This window comes from Anomalospiza imberbis, chromosome 1 (assembly GCF_031753505.1).
Source record: "Anomalospiza imberbis isolate Cuckoo-Finch-1a 21T00152 chromosome 1, ASM3175350v1, whole genome shotgun sequence".
Taxonomy (NCBI): Eukaryota; Metazoa; Chordata; class Aves; order Passeriformes; family Viduidae; genus Anomalospiza; species Anomalospiza imberbis.
Genome location: NC_089681.1, coordinates 50,747,085 through 50,764,559, shown reverse-complemented (window position 1 = coordinate 50,764,559; position 17,475 = coordinate 50,747,085). Strand labels below are relative to the sequence as shown.

At 40.3% G+C, this 17,475-nt stretch overlaps 1 protein-coding gene across 1 annotated transcript; it reads right to left on the bottom strand.

Moving 5' to 3' along the window:
* Window positions 1-2,427: 2,427 nt before the first annotated feature.
* Window positions 2,428-6,710, bottom strand: LRRC30 (leucine rich repeat containing 30). Its single transcript, XM_068192013.1, has one exon. The coding sequence runs from the start codon at window positions 6,365-6,367 to the stop codon at window positions 5,339-5,341; it is 1,029 nt and encodes a 342-aa protein (XP_068048114.1). The 5' UTR covers window positions 6,368-6,710; the 3' UTR covers window positions 2,428-5,338.
* Window positions 6,711-17,475: the final 10,765 nt, after the last annotated feature.

Genomic DNA, 17,475 nt, shown 5'->3' with positions numbered 1-17,475 from the left:
TATTTCCCTCAGAGAGTTGTATGAAAAGATTAATTTTTGGTTTTTAATATCTGGGCAGTATAAATTAAAAGCAGGCTATCCATCAATGAATTTATGGTATCTGAAACTCCTCTGAGCCCTAGGAAAACATATAGCTCTGCCCTTTGGTCTTCTTTTCACTCTGCCTGGGTAAGCTCACTTTATGAGGCAGCATAATTTGCAGTGGCCTTTTCTGAAGCTGTTGATACACTTCCTGCTTTGCTGGAAACAACCTTTTTAGCCATGCATGATGTGACTCCACATACATTGGCATATAGATTTCATGCTTTGTCATTTAAGCCTGCAAAATAATCCCGTGCTGTAGGCGGCTGTACCAGTGCAGGATGCTATTGGTTCTGCTGGGCAGTGCTGAGGGGTGGTTTTTGAAGGCTGGTTGGCTCTTGTTGCACCACAGATAAATGCATGGAATCAGTGAGGGAGGATCATCTTTTATAATTATTATTCTGCCTCTTAGTTGTACAGAGGAATGATCATGCAATTTTATAAAAGGCTTTTCAGACTTACTCCACGTGTATGTATTAAAGCCTACCTCTGCACCAATATATCTAAAGCCTTATTCCAATTTAAACATTTACTGAGTTCTTAAATATGGGTTTTGCCACATATAAAATGGGAAAAGTATATATTCTCATTAATTATAAGCCTTTCTAGAGCCAGAATTTTCCTTCATCTGTAACTATTTCAAGATTTCAACTCCCAAATGTGAGAATGGCAGAAGAACATATGACACAATAATATACATGTTTTCTTAATATTTTATGAATTATTATATATTTTTATTTTAACATAATTATTTTCATGCATGCTAATTAGAACTTTGCCAGGCAGTTCAAAACACTCCTTGAATTACTCAAGAACTGCTGTCTGAAGGCTGTGCAGCAAATGTACCCTTGAAAATTGGTGAGATCAGTTTTCTCTTCCTTCCCTTTCCCGCCTTCCCTCCTTCCTTCTCTCCTTCCTTCCTCCCTCCCTCCTTCTTTCTTTCCATCTCTCATGTGATGAAGACCTTTGAAGCTTTTTTTTTTTATTGTTTAAGGAAATAAGCTGAAGTATCAATGATTTTTCTACTTGAAGAACTTATATGCTGTGTTATGCTTTTTCAAGTAATGTGCTGGCCTAGTGAAGTAAATAACAAGTCCAAATCCCACCAGAGTCAATGTAATATTTTTTAGATTTCTCCTCCTTCACTGATTTAAATTATTAATTGAAAGATCTGGTTTCCTGAAGGTACCTGTAGCATAATAAGAAATTATTTCATTTATGTCCCAAAAAGTTTAAACTGCAGAATGCATATTCTTAGAGTAAAATGACTAGAAACTGTTCTTTGTGTTGACAAAAAACTCCAGGATTTTTATGGAAATGAGAAAAAAGTATGGAGAAAATGTTGTCAAGTTGGCCAAAATAAAAAGTTGGCATATTTTTTATCCAGATAAATAATCACAAACTTTTAAATCTAAATTTCAAGATATTTCAGTTGGACTCTGTTGGAAAACTGTTTTGAAATGCCACTTCAGCCCACATCTTGGAAACTTTCCACATCTTGGAAATTGGTCTTTGTAGGTTCTTGCTGCTTTGCTCATGTAACAGACTGGTGTTTCTGGCCAGCTGACATGCCCCAAGTGGCTGCAGGGACAAGGCAATTTATTTGGGAATTTACCAGTCACAAGTGGCATTAAGAATCTGGCCCATGTGCCAGAGCTGAGTAGCCTTAGACCAGTAGGTACAAGATATTTCAGCCTTAACTTCCAGTCAGGTGTTAGTGCAATACTTCAGAAGAATTTTTTTTTTCCTTTCAGTCAAAGGCTGAATCACTAACTTTGGTTAGGCCAAAAGCTTGAAGCCTTCCAGTTTTCAAAGGCTTTGCTTGTTGACTAGACTTTAAATTTTACACAGAATGCAGCTTTCTTTTCAATTTAAAATAAGAAGAGGTGGAGCCTTTCCACCAGATCTGAACAAATGTACAACCAGTGTGATTGATGACAGCTGAGAAGAAAATTCTATAGCCCTATTGTATATTACATTTATCCCAACCAACTTGACCCCTGACTATATTCTTTCTACTTTGTGCTTGTTTTTTGCCCTTTCTTTTGTCCACCTCGAGTTTTTCTAAGCACCTTGAGAGCTTCTTTGAGTGACAGCCATAGAAAAGCCACTGTGCAAGAAAAGGATCCTCTCCACGAGGTGGATCCCTCATTTTCCAGTCCTTTAGAACACTACCACCACCAAAAATAATAGATGCATCAAAAGATATGCTGCTGTGAGGCTTAGGATGAGAAAACATCAGCACAAGAGTAATATTCTGCACACAGTTCTCTGAAAGGTTATAAAATTGTATCATTTGATCACTTGTATCATTTCACACACACAGAAGTGGTACTGTTGTCATATATGATGAGATATGACTAGAGGCCCTGCAGCCTTTCAGTTCCTTTTTTCCCTGTCATCTGCACAGCTAATATCAGATGACAACGCTGAGATCCACCAATTCTTTTCTAATGCCCTGCTCAAAACTAGAGCCAGCACGTGACATTATGCATTCTATTTCCCTCCTGTGCCCTTGCTTGCTTCTTCTATCATGCTCCCTCTCAGATGCAAATACATATGCCATTATTTGCCTTTCATGCATATTTCTATACAATAACAGTGGTATACAGTCTTTTCTTTTTACAGCAAGAATTCAGAACACTACCCTCATTTGTGAGAGATAATTTTCTGTGTCTCTGAGAAAGGTATTTGCAGGGCCCGTGACTGAGGAATGAAAAAAAAACCTAAAGCAGATCAGTAGAAATTATTTTCTTAATGGTAAAATCTGAATTATACATTAAAGCACCATTTATTCAATCAATTTTATTATTCTGTTTAAAAAGGCAGTCACTTTTATGTGTTTCATATGCTTGCAAAGGTTTATTAGCCTGAGTAAAACGTCATTATTATTCAATTGAATAATTTAATTTTAAATTATTGGTATTGCACTTCATATTATAACTGCTTTTGCAGATGCATTTGATTATGTCCAAATTTGCCTTTTAATCCTCTGTCTGGAGATCATTTTCCTGAATCGTTCAGTGTTTCTCACCCTTGTAGTGGTATCCTAATGAACACACAGAGTCCAGCCTCATATCTTCCATGTAAATTACTGTGCATGCCTCTTCTAGTCAGATCATATCAGAGGCTATCCGGTGTCATATAATCCTGGGTACTGACATGTGGAAAATCTTTTCAGGTGATTAATGCCATAGGCATCTAATTTTCCTGCAAAGCAATATTGCAGTGTTTACGTGCATGCCAGACTTAGGGATATGAAATGGGCATTTAGAAAAGTTAATAATCTGGCCCTAATCCCCTCCAAGAATTATCTGTTGGTATTTCTAAAAATAATTGCAGCTTTATTGCTTGTTGCTAATGGAATCACATATTAATTTATTACATGCATTGTTCATTAAAAACTTGGAATTTTGCGTGGGTGAAATAAATATATGTAAAGCTACACATAAAATACTTTTGCATTTGAAACATGTACTAAGTTATAAAAAAATCACAAAATATTTGTTTTATTGCTTTGTTTTCTTAATGCTTAAGCAAAAATCTCCTTCAAAATTGCTTCATGTTTGCTAGAAACATAAGATTTGTCCTTAACTGCACACTTGGAGACTTTGATTTCTGGGCCTAGCACTTAAATTCTCAATTAAGATAACAAATCATAACAAAACAATCCAACACAATAAAATATCAGGGCAGGCAGACCCAGGGTGGGTCTGTGAGCACCGATTCCTTATTGCTGGCCTTCAATATCACACCGATAATGTCAGTGTGACCAAAGGTGCTGCGTTTACTCACATGTACCTATGAATTACAAAATTGTCTGCTGTTATCAGGCTGCTTCTACCTCTGCTGAGGAGTTTTTCCCTCAGCCAGGCATTGTCCATTAACTTTACTAGAAGCAGGATCAGCCTTTCACAGCTTTTCATAATTTTGAAAAAGTTAAGTTTTAGAAAATAATCAATTCTTGAGATTTGACATAGGAAGCACTTTGAAAATGGCTTTGAATACTCATACTTAGCTCAAGAATTACAATTTCATTCCTCTCTTACACTGCCATTACAAGCATTTATCTCAACTGATTTCAGCAGAGCTGCTTCTGTTTTATACTGGTGTGAGGGAACAAAAAAACCCTGTTGCATAAATTGTTAACAGCTCTTTCATACTGCCTCTTTATTACCAGATAAAACTTTGATGAAGGACATTCACAGAAGATCAATATAAGAAACCACATAAGACCTGACTTTTATACTACTGGCTGATACTGAAAATCCCAGAAATAACTATTTGTTTTTGAAGCTCTTACTTAAGGTGATGCCTGGGTTGATCCTGCTTTTCCTGAAAGAAATATTTCACATTTAGGAGATGTGCTGCCTCCTGAGTAAACTCACTTCATAGCTTAGCTTGAGAGATACGGGAAAGGAGAGCAGTTATACATCTAGCAATGAGCAACTCCATCCTTTGTGTGAGGGAAGAAGCCACAGTCCTTTCTCTGCTTTGTGCAGATGCTGCTCCCAGCTGATGTGAAGCACTGCTGCCATCATCCTAGGAGGATCCATGTGAAGGGCTGCTTGTCTCACCAGGGGAAGTAGGAGCTCTGGGGACGTTTGGGATCTACTTCCAAAGAACTGGCAAATTGCCTCATCACTGGCAATCTCTACCTGTAATTTATACTGGCCAGAGCACAGCTGTGGGGTAAACAGCAAGTGGTAGTGAACTGACCAGTAATATATTGTCTGTGAGCTAATATAGCTCAGGATATATTCACTGCCAAAAGCAAACATTTTCCTTGAGATTCACTTGGACAGCAGTATTTGTTTATGTCGTGGTTTACCTGTGTATAAAGAAGTGAGCAGGAGTAGAAATGCAATTGCAATCACAGAGAGAAAATCTAACTTATATTACTATTTCTTCAGCCTAATAGCTGTCAAATATACATTTCTGCATTTCTGGCAGTCTGCTTTAATTGGTTTCTGTCAAATGAAGAGCAAATATTTTATCTCAACTGTGTTGTACTTTTTTTCTATAAAAACCCCCAAGTACCACAACAGTCAAGGTTAGAGTGGTGGCTATTTTTAGAAAGTTTGCTCTTCCCAAACTTAATCAAGACCATCATACTTTACTTGCTTTCCTCCAACTGTTACTAAAGCCACCCATAGCCTTCAAAATCCGAGCATTATGAAGTGGAAATGCCTGTGCAGGAAAGCTCTCGGATGCAATTGAGTCTTGATGACAGCTTAATGCCAAGCTCAGCGGAAGCTCAGTTGTGCTCCTTTTTGTCCCTGAGGTAGCTGAAGAGGACATCCAGCCCCCCCTCGACGACCTCGGGCAGGGGCCGGGACAAGGGGTTGTGGGCGATGTGGAGGCCTTTGTCCATGGGGTTCCAGGCAATGCGGCGCAGGCGGCGCAGCAGGTACAGGTCATCTGGGAGGGTCTGTATGGCGTTGTAATCAGCGTTCAGCAACTCCAGAGAGCTGATGTAGCACAGGGACCGCGGCAGACTGCGTATGTTGTTATTTTCCACAATAAAGATTTGCAGATTGACCAGATACTGGATACTCTCTGCGATGTTTTCCAGCTTGTTGGACCCTAGGTGCAAGAAGTCTAAGCTTCTCAGGGCAAAAATGCAGAGGGGAATTTGCACAAAGCGATTGTTACTGAGGTTCAGTTTCCTCAAACTTGTCAGGTCGGTGAAGCTCAAAGGCAGTTGTGAGAGGCAGTTGTGTGAAAGGCTCAGAACCTCCAGCTTCCTGCACAAGCTGAGCTCTGCTGGCACTTCTTTCAGGCAATTCATATTGACGAACAAGACCTTCAGGTTCCTCAGCAGCCCAATCTCCTTAGGTAGGCACTTGAGGCAGTTGCCACCCAAGTTCAGCACTACCAGCCTGTCCAACTTCCCCAGTGAAGGAGGAATCACCACCAGCTGGTTGCGTGAAAGGTTCAGCTTCTGCACCTCATGCAGTCCCCACAAGAAGTCAGGCGTGCTGGTCATCCCTTTCATTATGAGGCTTAAGCTGACATAACGCAATCCCCGTTTCAGCAGTGACTTGGGCTCTCTCCCTGCCAGAAGGGCATCCTCCCATGCGGGCAGCTTCGGGCCTTTCCTAAGGAAAACCATACTCCTTCGCTCCTTGTTCTTCGAGTGCTCAGTTCCCATAACACTCTGGTTCACTCCTGAGAGAACTGAGGTTTTATTCCCTTGCGATATGCAAATGCCAACAGAGGATGACAGCCTGCAGGAGGTGGGAAAGTCAAAGCAAGGAGACAGGGAGGAGCCTGTGAAGTGCATCTCAGTCCACCGGAACAGTTTCCATAGCTGCTGAGGGAAAGTTTAACTTTTGGGGGCTTATGCTGATCTTGGTGCACAGTCTGTAATGAAACACTTGCTCCTGACTTGTGAGCAAACCTGTTTAATTCAAACTGAATGCCACAAGACAGCTGTCACTGTCATTTGGCCTGGGCTTTATTGGACAGACATGTATCTTCACTGCAAAAAGGTCACAAGGATGCTGTATATAACTTCACCATGTCAGCTTTCTTGGCTATCTGGTACATACCATGACTGCAGGACAATTAGCAAGAGTGATTTCAAAAAAAAAAAAAAAAAAACAAACAAGCAAGCTAAAGAAGGAAACAAGCAAAGAAGCCATCATTTCAGCTCAGATTTAAAGGATGCTTTCCTAATCACTTTTATTTTGGTTCCTGATCTCTTTGAAGTAGTTACCAGTCTACCAGAAAATTTTGCATGCTGCAAAAACACTGATAAAAACTTTTTATGTCAGTCCTTGTTTTCTGCTAAGTTAAACATAAACAATGTTCACAAAAAGTTCTAGATTTTATATGTCATTTGTGGTGAGGACTGGCCTCTTTCTTTCCAGAAAGGGTGCCAAATTCACTGCAGCAGTGACATTTTGCCCAGTAGTATCTGTGCCCACTTTGATAATTTCTTGCTACTCCCAGCACCAAGTGTGAGCAGTCATACCACACAGTTCTAACCAAATTACTCTGTCCTAAATGTCCTGTGCTACTTTCACATCTATCAACCAGATTTTTGGAGTCTGATTCTTTTCTACTCTAGAAAATGGAGCTTCTTGATGTCCCTTTCCTTGTGAACTTTCAGGTCTTCCTGGGCTATTCTGGGGTACAGGGGGACTAGCAGTCAAATAGCTTGAACTGTAAGTGACATTTAGAGCCAATATAGAGGGGCTGGTGGAAGAGGAAAGGAGCAGCGAGGTATAATAATACCCAACAACAGCTGAAGTGAGCTCTGCTGGTGAAAGGAAATTTTATTGCTATAGGAATATGTATGCACTAAATTTAAACTCAAAGGGACTATAAAAAGGATCTGAAAAAACTTCAGGTATCATCCAGCCTAGGTGAAAATTGCAACAAATAGTGCAAGGCTTTCAGGGCTTTTTCTCTCTGTTGAATCCATAGTGATGAAGATGTGTTGCTGCCTTCTGAGAGATTTGGTGACAAATGTACCCTCCCTTACTATCTTATTTCAGAGATCCTCATCTTAAAACCATGTGTTAGCGCCAATGCTAAAGGATTATGCAGAAAACTGCAGCTGGAAGTTGAAGCGCTCTAGCAACTACTTTGGAGTCAATCCCCACAGCCCCTTCTTGCTGCCAAGCGCCACACAGTCTCCTTTGAGCTTTGGGTCCCTCCCAGAGCTGCATCTGCTTGGGAAGAGAGAGAAGAGAGGGGGCATTCCTGCAGCTGTGTCTGATGAGTGGGGTCCTGCACCAGTCAGGACCACAGCAGGCAGTGCAAGACAGTGGGAGATGAGTGAGCCATGCAATTAAAACCTGTGCTTCAGCAGGGCTGAGTGGCATAAAACCAGTTGGTGCTGAGGCTGAAATATTGCATTCTCTGGAGTGCCTGGGTGAGCCTGAAAAAGGCTGAGGCCAGTTGTATCTGGTTAGAGTGAGTTGGCAGCCTGTGAGTCACTGATCCCTGCCTCACAAGCATTTGCCAGTATTTGTCAGTTTACATACAGATGTTATACTAATTGCCATCGCAGCCGTACTGACTCAGTCTTGTTAACCATCATCCCTACATGCTGCCCAGAGTGCCAGAGATAACCTTGATGCTGCAGGCAGAGGAGATGCTCGGGGGAAGAGGAAACCCAGTGGCATGGGCAAGACTGGGTCTTGCATGATGGGGCCCTAAAATGTGGCACTTCATCCCAGATGGGTGGAGAAGTGAAAGCATGAGCCCCTCATGAGCTCTGCCTTTGGGTTGTCTGCCCAGATGCTGTTAAAAATGCACTTATTATCAGAGAGCATCCATGGATTTGAACATGGCATTTTGCTTCTGCAGTGGTAAATGCAAAGGGAGGAAAAAGGCTTTTTAGAGAGCATTGGTAAAATTAGTCATTTCCCTTCTTTTAGTCTCAGTTCTGAAGTGAGGAATCTGCTGCAGAGAATCTGCCAGAGATCAGCTTTGCTCCCTATGGCTGGGCTCTCACCTGTGACCATGGCCCCATGGTCACTTCAGAACTCTTTCTTCTGATGGTCACTTTTAGTGACAAGTGAAAACAAAACTAAAGGAAGCACAGTCTCCCTGTAGCTGTTGCCTCCCCCCACGGCTGGCCAGATATTTTTGGATGAGAACATTGTCCCCATCTCCAAAACATACTGGAGTTTACTGCCTGGGGACTTGGCAGTGCCAGCTGTGGCTTCTCACCACAGAAATCCTCGTTTCCTAACAGCATGACTCAGCCAAAATGCTCTGTATCCTTCCCTGGCTTTGCATCACACTGTCCATTTGAAACCAGTCCTGTGGTACAGCCCAGCAGTGCCTGGGCTGGGCTGTTTCTGGAAAGCTTCACCGGGGGATCTCTATCAAAGAAAAATGCTTGTTCTGCTTCAGCCTCACAGCATCTCCTGCTGTATCTCCACTGCCTGCCAGACATCAAGCAGCAGCAAAGGGGATTTAAAAAAGAAATTCCACATCTGCAGCTCTCATTGTCCAGTTCCCTTCCTGTCTCTGTGAGTATCATAACCACTGTGTGAAAAAAAAAAAAAAAAAGAAAAAAAAAAAAAAAGAAAAAAAAAAGTCAAACCATTTCCTAGTCTTTGTTCTCCAACAGAAAAACAGGCTATTGAGTATGCTTGCTGTTGTGGAGACGGGAAACTCTGAGGTAACCAAATTAAATTTTTCTTTAAATTGAGATAATAAAACCACAGTGGCCTCATCTGGACATCTCAGGAACTAAAATTCTGTACAAAAATAGTCCCTTGTCTTTTAGTGTCCTGGACTGGCTTTGTTAAAACACTTTTCAGTTTCCTTTCTTCTGTGCTGCCTGCTGTCCTGCCCTGGCCCTTGCTGCGCTGCACTGTGAGGATGGATCCATTCCTTTGGAATGTTCTTAGGCAGCACTGACCTGTGTCCACACAGCCTGGCAGAAAGCAGAAATTAATTTCATGCATGCAGGCTTGGAAGCCTGAATTGGTGGGCTTTATATGACGCAGTATACTTGATAATCACTTAGTAGATTATACAAAAATGTGCTCAAGGAAAAAAAAATAACCCAAAGCTTATTGAAGAACTTTGTAGTCTAACTAATATAATAAACTGCATTATTAACAATGATAAAAAAAATGGTAAGCTGACAAAAATGACAAGCTATATTTTCTGACATTCTTTGACAATGCAAATTATTAGATTCTTTTTTTCTTAAGGAATCAGGATTGTCAGCCCTAAAAAAATCTGAAGATGAGTTCACAAAAGACCTGGAATTTGAAAGTCTATTATCCATGGGATCTTTTATTTGTCTTCAGGTTTTGAGTCTGCAGAACACACTTGGGATACATTTTATAGCTTTTTTTTTCTGCATCCAGGCAGGACTTGCCAGAAAATCAGTTGCATTGGTTTTAAGTAAAACTTGAGATCATCACATAATTATTTTTCCATAGGATTTGAGCTTTTAATGAAATATCTGATAGTATCAGGCTTTTAATGAAACCATAGCTACTTTGACATAATGAGTTTAAATTTTGTTTTGCTCCAAAATTGATCCTGTTATCGTCTTTTAAATTGTTGAGCTTACAGTAGATACCTATAGTTTCATTATCATATATGTATATGTTTATAATTTATTTTGAAACAAGTTTTATGTTCTCTATGGAGTCAAAACCTTACATAGTTCCTCTGTCTCAGTATTTTTACAAATGTATTAATATAAGAAGAAATCCTTCAAAACTTTAAGCATAACAACTCCTAAAATGATGGGAAATTCAACCCACAACTCTTTTGGAAGAAATTTTCATTTCATTCATTATCTCATTCTTAATAAACACCTGTTTAAATGAGGATGCAGAAACTACCTAATACTTCCTGTGACAGGAAGGATGATTTGGCTAAACAGGGTTAACTCATATCAAGTCCAGCAGAAAACAAGCAATGCTGGAGAAATATTCATTGCAAATACAGCTGAAGCTACTGAACCATCTTCTCTTTTGCTATTTCTTTTCCCCAAAATATAGTAAATAAAGGATTTTAAAGGCATCAGTGCCATTCAGACTGTCAGGGAAATCCTCTGGTCTTAGTGCGAAGAAAGCAAATTTTGTAGGTTTTTAACTATGTTCTAGTGGCTTGTTGATCTTGCAGCTATTCTGAAATACTAAGTCAAATTTTAATGGTAATTTGAGATTTATGAGATGTGACACAAGACAGAAACAATTCTTAAGGCAATTTCAGATTTCCTGTTAATTTGTTTTTAATTATGGTGCTGTTAACAGCTTTTAATGACTATCAGTCCCTGGAGCTTTCTTGAAATGTTTCATTAAGGTCCCATGTGGAGTTGCTGGATTGCCTGACCCATGAAGAATTGGACCTGGAGGTGAATGACTGCCTGTGCAGGGGCTCATTTTTCCTTAGACCTCTTGACAGCAGACAAGTTTGAACTAAACCTAGTATGAAATAAAAAGAGAGAGATTAGGGGCTATGTGTGTATGTAGCCTAGAATTGACAGGCTCTTCCTCCTGGTAGTCAGGGACAGCAGCAATTCTTATATGACATGGAATTAGAGGAAGCTTTATTCCTTTTTGGCAAACTTGCCATAGTATTTTGAAATTCCAGCAAATACATGAATGACTGTTTTGGCACCTCCTACTTCTGCCACAATTTCCCTGTGTGTACATAAGCCAAACAGCTGGTCTGTCTTCTATATTACACAGAAGCAACCCATGTTGCTGCACTGTGCCATCATCCATGTTCTCTGGGGCACAGTTTCATCTGCTGCCCATAGCAGTTCTCCCTGGCACCGCCAAAACTTGCTTCCTTTAGGTCCTTGCCCACTCCTCTGCAGGAAAAGGGGTGTGTAGCACATAGATATGCCCTAGGGAACACCATCGCCCTGCAGGAGTACACAGAAGGCTCTGTCCTGCTTTATTTAGCCATCTGCACCCAGCCTCCATGACTCAGCCTTCTCCTTCTCTTCGGGCTGGAGTGATGACAGATTTGACACCAGTTACAAATGTATCTGAAGTCATTACACGGAGGATACCATTGCAATATAGAAAGCATAGGCTGTTCTGATTTTCATCACTACATTTATGAGCAGTCACATCTACATTCATAAATTTCTGTAAAATAGCCTGTACCTGTCTGGTAGCAATATGGATGTTTGCTAAATGCTACCCAAAATCCGTGGCTTTCTGAATAAATTTGGAAATAAAGTTGGAACAGATTGTCCAAACTGGATGAAGTACTCTTACTGTAAATGCTGCCACATGATTTCTGCCACAGGTACTCATTTTCACAGAGCTCTTGAAGACAATTTTCCTACATTTTGGATGCATGATAAGAAAACAACAATTCTTGGAAAGTAGAAGAGAAAGCCTCATGGCCTCCTTGGCTAAATCTAATCAGATATAATAAGAGATGTTTCTTGGCCTGTCTCACAGAAACAGATCATCTAAGTGTCCATCACATGCCTACATGGTTGGCCTTCAGGCAGAACACATTCCTTCCTTCCTTCCTTCCTGCCTTCCTGCCTTCCAGACTTCCTTCTTTCCTCCCTCTCCTCAAGTCCTTCCAGATTTATTTCAGCACCTGGAGCAGATTCTGTCCAGCTGCCTGTGGTGTACAACACCCAAATTTCTGAAGCATCTTGTGCCCAGGGATTATGTGTCACTCTGAAATGAGGGGAATATCCCCACCTCTTGTGAAGCTGTTGCTCAAGATTAGCAGGGTTTTCTTAAACATCTATGTGTGTTGAGAGTCCAAAAATAAGCATGACTCCTTGGGCTGCTGGCAAAACTCCCAGTCCCTCCTCCAAAGACTGTTTTAGTATTCTACATTTAATGGGTCGTTGCAGTTGCCTAGTTTTCAGGAATATAAAAATCCAACTTATGTTCTGGAAACAGAAGGCAGAGATAATTCTGAGGGTCCTGTGAGAAGAGAGGCATTTCCATGGGGTCCTACTTGTGGTACCTATAGTTCAGAGACAGATGGGACTTAAGCAAGACCATTAGTTCAGCATTATCTAGTAAGAGTCTTTAAGATTTTCCCCTGCTCAATCTGCCAACATGCTGATTTTAACAGAATTTTTAAAATCAGCAATTCCATGCAGGCATTATTAATGTCAATGTGCCTCTGTTCTGGCTCCATGAGATTTTGCATGCCACAGTAAAGACCAGGTGACTCAATGTTAGCTATTGTAAAGTTCATTGCTGCTGTACCAATACTCTCACTTTTATTCTAATCATTTAGGTGTATTTGAAAATGTTGGAAAAATCCAGAGGTAAGTTGAAAACTTATTTCAGAAATACAATAAAACACTAAGTGATCCAGGTCTTTGTGCCTGAGTTAGTGTATATACTAAATGCATGCTTCTCCAGCTGAAAGCACAAGCCCTTTTTATCTCGGTCCTCACGAAATGTGGTAAATCAGTACTGTAAATCAATGGGACCCAGTGTGAAGGGGTTTAGGTATTTCCATCCAGAGTCCATTACAATAATGATTGCAAAAAAGAACTTGAGAAATAATTCAATCAAAGCTGTTGTGGAGCCCTAAACCCCAGATCCATGACTCTTGCACAAATTTTACTGATATAAGAAGTAACTCTCCATTTACCTTCATATGCCTGATAAATGATAAAACAGAATCTAATTATAACTCCCTAAAACACATACCAGTGTCTCAGTTTGGGATTTTTCAGAGACATTATCAAAGGAAAGTGCAGACATCCCTCTAGACATTTGAAGACTCTATGCTGACAATTAATAGCCTGGCTTTTAAATTTCCAAGCTCTAACTTAAGGAAACATATCGAATGCTTGGCTCAAAGGGCTTTAGTGAACAAATAAAATTTCTCAAGCAATCAGTAAAGCAATGTTTCTAACTATTATTAGTATGACAGCAATACTTGAAATTCTGTGAAATAATACGGGTCACTCTATGGTCAAACAAAAGCTGGTGAGATCTGAGCCAAGTTGCAGGTAAGGGGAGCTGAGGACATCACACAGAGCACAGCCTGGAGGCAGAAGATATAACTTGGTAGGTGAAAAAAGCACATGAAAAGCAACTTGCATATAAAAACTATCATAAAAATAATAAAACAGAGCAAATCAAAGGGGAAAATATGATCTTCAAGCCCAAGTACAGGCAAAAGGAAAAAGGAAAAGAAAAGCCCACCCATAATAGTCATCTCTCTTATTTTACAACCTCTAATGAGCAACTTCCCAATAGAGAGAATCAAACATGAATCTCTACTGTACCTGAACATCAGAAGAGATTAATTGTGGTGTACAACCACAGGGTTTCAGCACTTATTGGACTGCGAGAAGAGAGGGTATTATAGTTAATGATTCCACCTGAGGTGAAATGACAGCACATTTGGCAGCCATGGAGGTAAGTGGAAGGGGAGCACTGATGCTCTGATGTGTGGCCAGGTCAGCTAACAACAAGGGAAGCATCTTCAAAACGGTGGAAAATGATGTGTGGATTGAAAGGAATGCAAATGTTTTTAAAAATGAAATTAAAATAGGAGGTTGGATTGGGGTGAACAGGGCAAGAAGTTGGAGTATTTTATTTTTAATTATATCTTCCTGGACCAGGGAAGATGACAAGAAATATTTGCAGAGGATTTGAAACAGCAGTCAGCTTGTGCATTGGTCATTAAAATTTTCTACATGCAGAACTCAATAAACTGATTAAAGTAATTCTATGATATGGTTGCCTGTGAAATTGGAGACTAAGCATGGTGACCCATATTGTCTCTTCCTGTATAATGGTCTTAAATCTGACCTCTTCTTCTGCTGTCTTCAACTCTCCTACATGTGCAAAATTCAGGAGCCTTGGTTCACAGGCCACTGCATTCATATTGTCTTTGGTGCTGATCTCCACATTTTCTTCCTCGCTGCATTTCACTTTTAGTTTATTGGGTTTGAACAAATGCAGGCAATTAGAGGAAAATGCAATTATAACAGAGTTGCAGACAGCTGTTTTCCAAGTGACAAGAAATCTTATCTGTAGCCAGAGCAGAATGCAGATATGACCTGGGCTGGTGGGCTCAGAGCAATGTGCTGGCAGATGCTAGCAGAAGGTTACAGGCTATTTCCTTCCCTCTTCCATGGAAATACATTCTTGTTTTCCAAGGCTAATGGTCTTTGCTAAGCCATTTCATAAGTCCAGGCTGAATATACAATGTGTTACAAATGTCTTGATTGAGTCAGTTTGGCAATCCAAAAATTATTGTTTTGAGATGTATTTAACTAGCAGTTTGGAAACCACCAGTGTTCTATGGGTTCAGACAAGTACCATTTCAGGAATATAGATTTTGGCAGCTTCGCTTTAAAAGCCACTAGTGGAATTCAGCAGCAAGGAAAGTGATTCTAATATGATGTTTTTACCTCCCCCTTAAATGATGGTATCATGGTACAGAGGTAATAAATGGTAATATATGGTGGCAAAGGATTGGCTCTAGTCCCCTAGTGATAAGGCAGAGTGAACATTTGTCTGCAGCCACCTGTTCTTGAATTTCTCTAACTGCACTTTTTCACTCTCTCACTCTGGAGCAAACTATGTGCAATCCAAGTGGGAAAGAGCTAAGTGCATTTCCTTGGGTGGAAAGCGATATGGAAATACCAAAATGGAAATACCAAACACTCTCTGCTACCTGACATAAATACTGATCTAAAAATACACCACCTTCCCCCTAAACCCTCACTTTATATCATAAATGAAGCATAAGCAGACCCTAGAAAGATTGAAGCAGAATGTCTACTGAATTTATGATTAATAAGCATGTCAAGTTTTATAACAGCATCCTTATGTGGACACAGCTAATGGCCTTAACATTGCTTCCAGAATCAAAATTGAATGGTTGAGCAGATTTAGCCTCAGGAAGGCCCACAGTGATAAGGGAACCATCAGAGAAAATAGGTGTATGCATTTTTCAACCTGTCAGGTGAAAAGAATCGCAGATGATGATAAGTCAAGGATATGCCCTCTCCTATATGAGTTGTATGAATGTTTGTGCTGAACAAGGCTGCTTCCTAAACAAAAAGGAAAAGGTGAATGTAAGCAGCAGCAAGCTGCAGGATTATCCCTTAAATTACACTCACACAAGAGCAATAATTACTCTGAATCAGCATTTAAACAGGGAGAGTTGGGGTTTGCTGCTCAAAGCTGTTGTAAATTGCTAACCCTGTGAGAAGCGCAGGAAGAAAGAAGCACACAGGTAGGTGTGGCAAAAAAGGGAGCACAGATTTGGATGGAGCAATATACAGATTTGAGAATTATGTAGATCTTTTGGGGGGAGGATTTCACCTTTTGGCTCATATCAAAGCTTCTAGGATACATCTCAGGCCCCCGGGACTGAGCCAGGCTGTGGGTGCTGAGGATTAGGAAACTGTAAGCTGGAGGATAACCTAAGGAGCTGACAATTTGATGTACATTTGACTTCCTTGGAGGCAGGAGGCACTTGTTGCTGAAGACAGGGCTAAAAGGTGTGTGCACCAGCCACGCCTCATACAGAAAGACTGAAATGCCAAAAGAACATTCTTCTGTTTCTAATTAGCAAAACAATGTGTACAAATATGGACACAGGTAAAATGGAAAGCACTGGACATGGTGTTTTGCCATGATATTGATAATTGCTGCTGGATCATCTCTCAATAGAGATGTTATTTGTGTCAACTCAGACTGTATCCTGTAAATCTCATTAACAAATCTTAGCTATTACTATAATGTTTACATGCTTTATTAGTTTTCAAATAAGTGCTTTGAAAGAAAAAAAAGATGCTGTAAAGGTAGAAGTCATAAATTACGGTGAATTCTCCATTAGCAGCAGTATACAGCCATAGCATCCTTGCAGAAGTGGTATCCAGATAACTTATTGAACTATCCAGGCAATCACAGAAAAGCATTTAAGGAGACTGTCATCTTGAGTTGACATGTGCAGCATATAACATCTGCTGCAAAAATGTTAGCTGATTTTGTAAGAGATTCTGTTTCTATGTAGTAAGCACAGTTCTGCACCACTGATTTGTGAGACCATCAGCTGTGATAAAGCAATAGACTCTTTTATTTCATAGCCTGGCACACTTTTTCCCCACTTTGCTCTTATTAGGACAGCCTAGCCAACACCTTCCATGTTTTTACCAGAGACTGGACCAGCAATGTCCAACAGTGCTACAGAAGCAGTTTTTTTCCTAACCACCTTCTGGAACAGCAGTTGTACTTCCTGGTGCCAACAGGTGTCTACATTTCTTACAATACTATATGTATAGCTTGTAGGAAGTATTAAGTTTTTCTATTGCAGCTTTAAAAAAGGAAAAAAAAAAAATAGAATTAGGCAAGACACTACAGCACTAATCCCCAGCCTCCTCTTATGTGCTCTATAATGAATCCTTCTCAAGACAACAGTGAGCACAGTTTCCACTACAGAGCTCAGCTGAGGTGTAAGCTTTGGCATCACCACATTTAAAACAGCTCAGCTCCAGCTCCTGCTCTGTGCTGACCTGAATGCAAGGGTGTCCCCTGATGAAAACTTACTTCCTGAAACATTTAGGCAATTTGGGGTCTTCTAACACAAATGCTGACAGATGAGCTTTGTTTCAGACATTAAAAACACACGTGATATATATCCTTCTATTCTTGGGAGATCCCCATTGACAGGAGATAAGCCCTTCTACAAGACAGGCTGGAAGGATGATCTGGAAAAGTACAAGCCTGTCAGTCTGACCTCGGTGCCAGGGAAAAACACGGAGCAGTACATTTGAGTGGCATCATGTGGCATACACAGGCCAACCAGGGATCAGGCCTATCCAGCATGAGTTTATGAAAGGCAGAACCTGCTTAACTAAACTTTCATCTCTGTATAGGTGGCCACTATTTTAATATGGTATAAAGATATATTATATATTTCCAACATAATTATTAA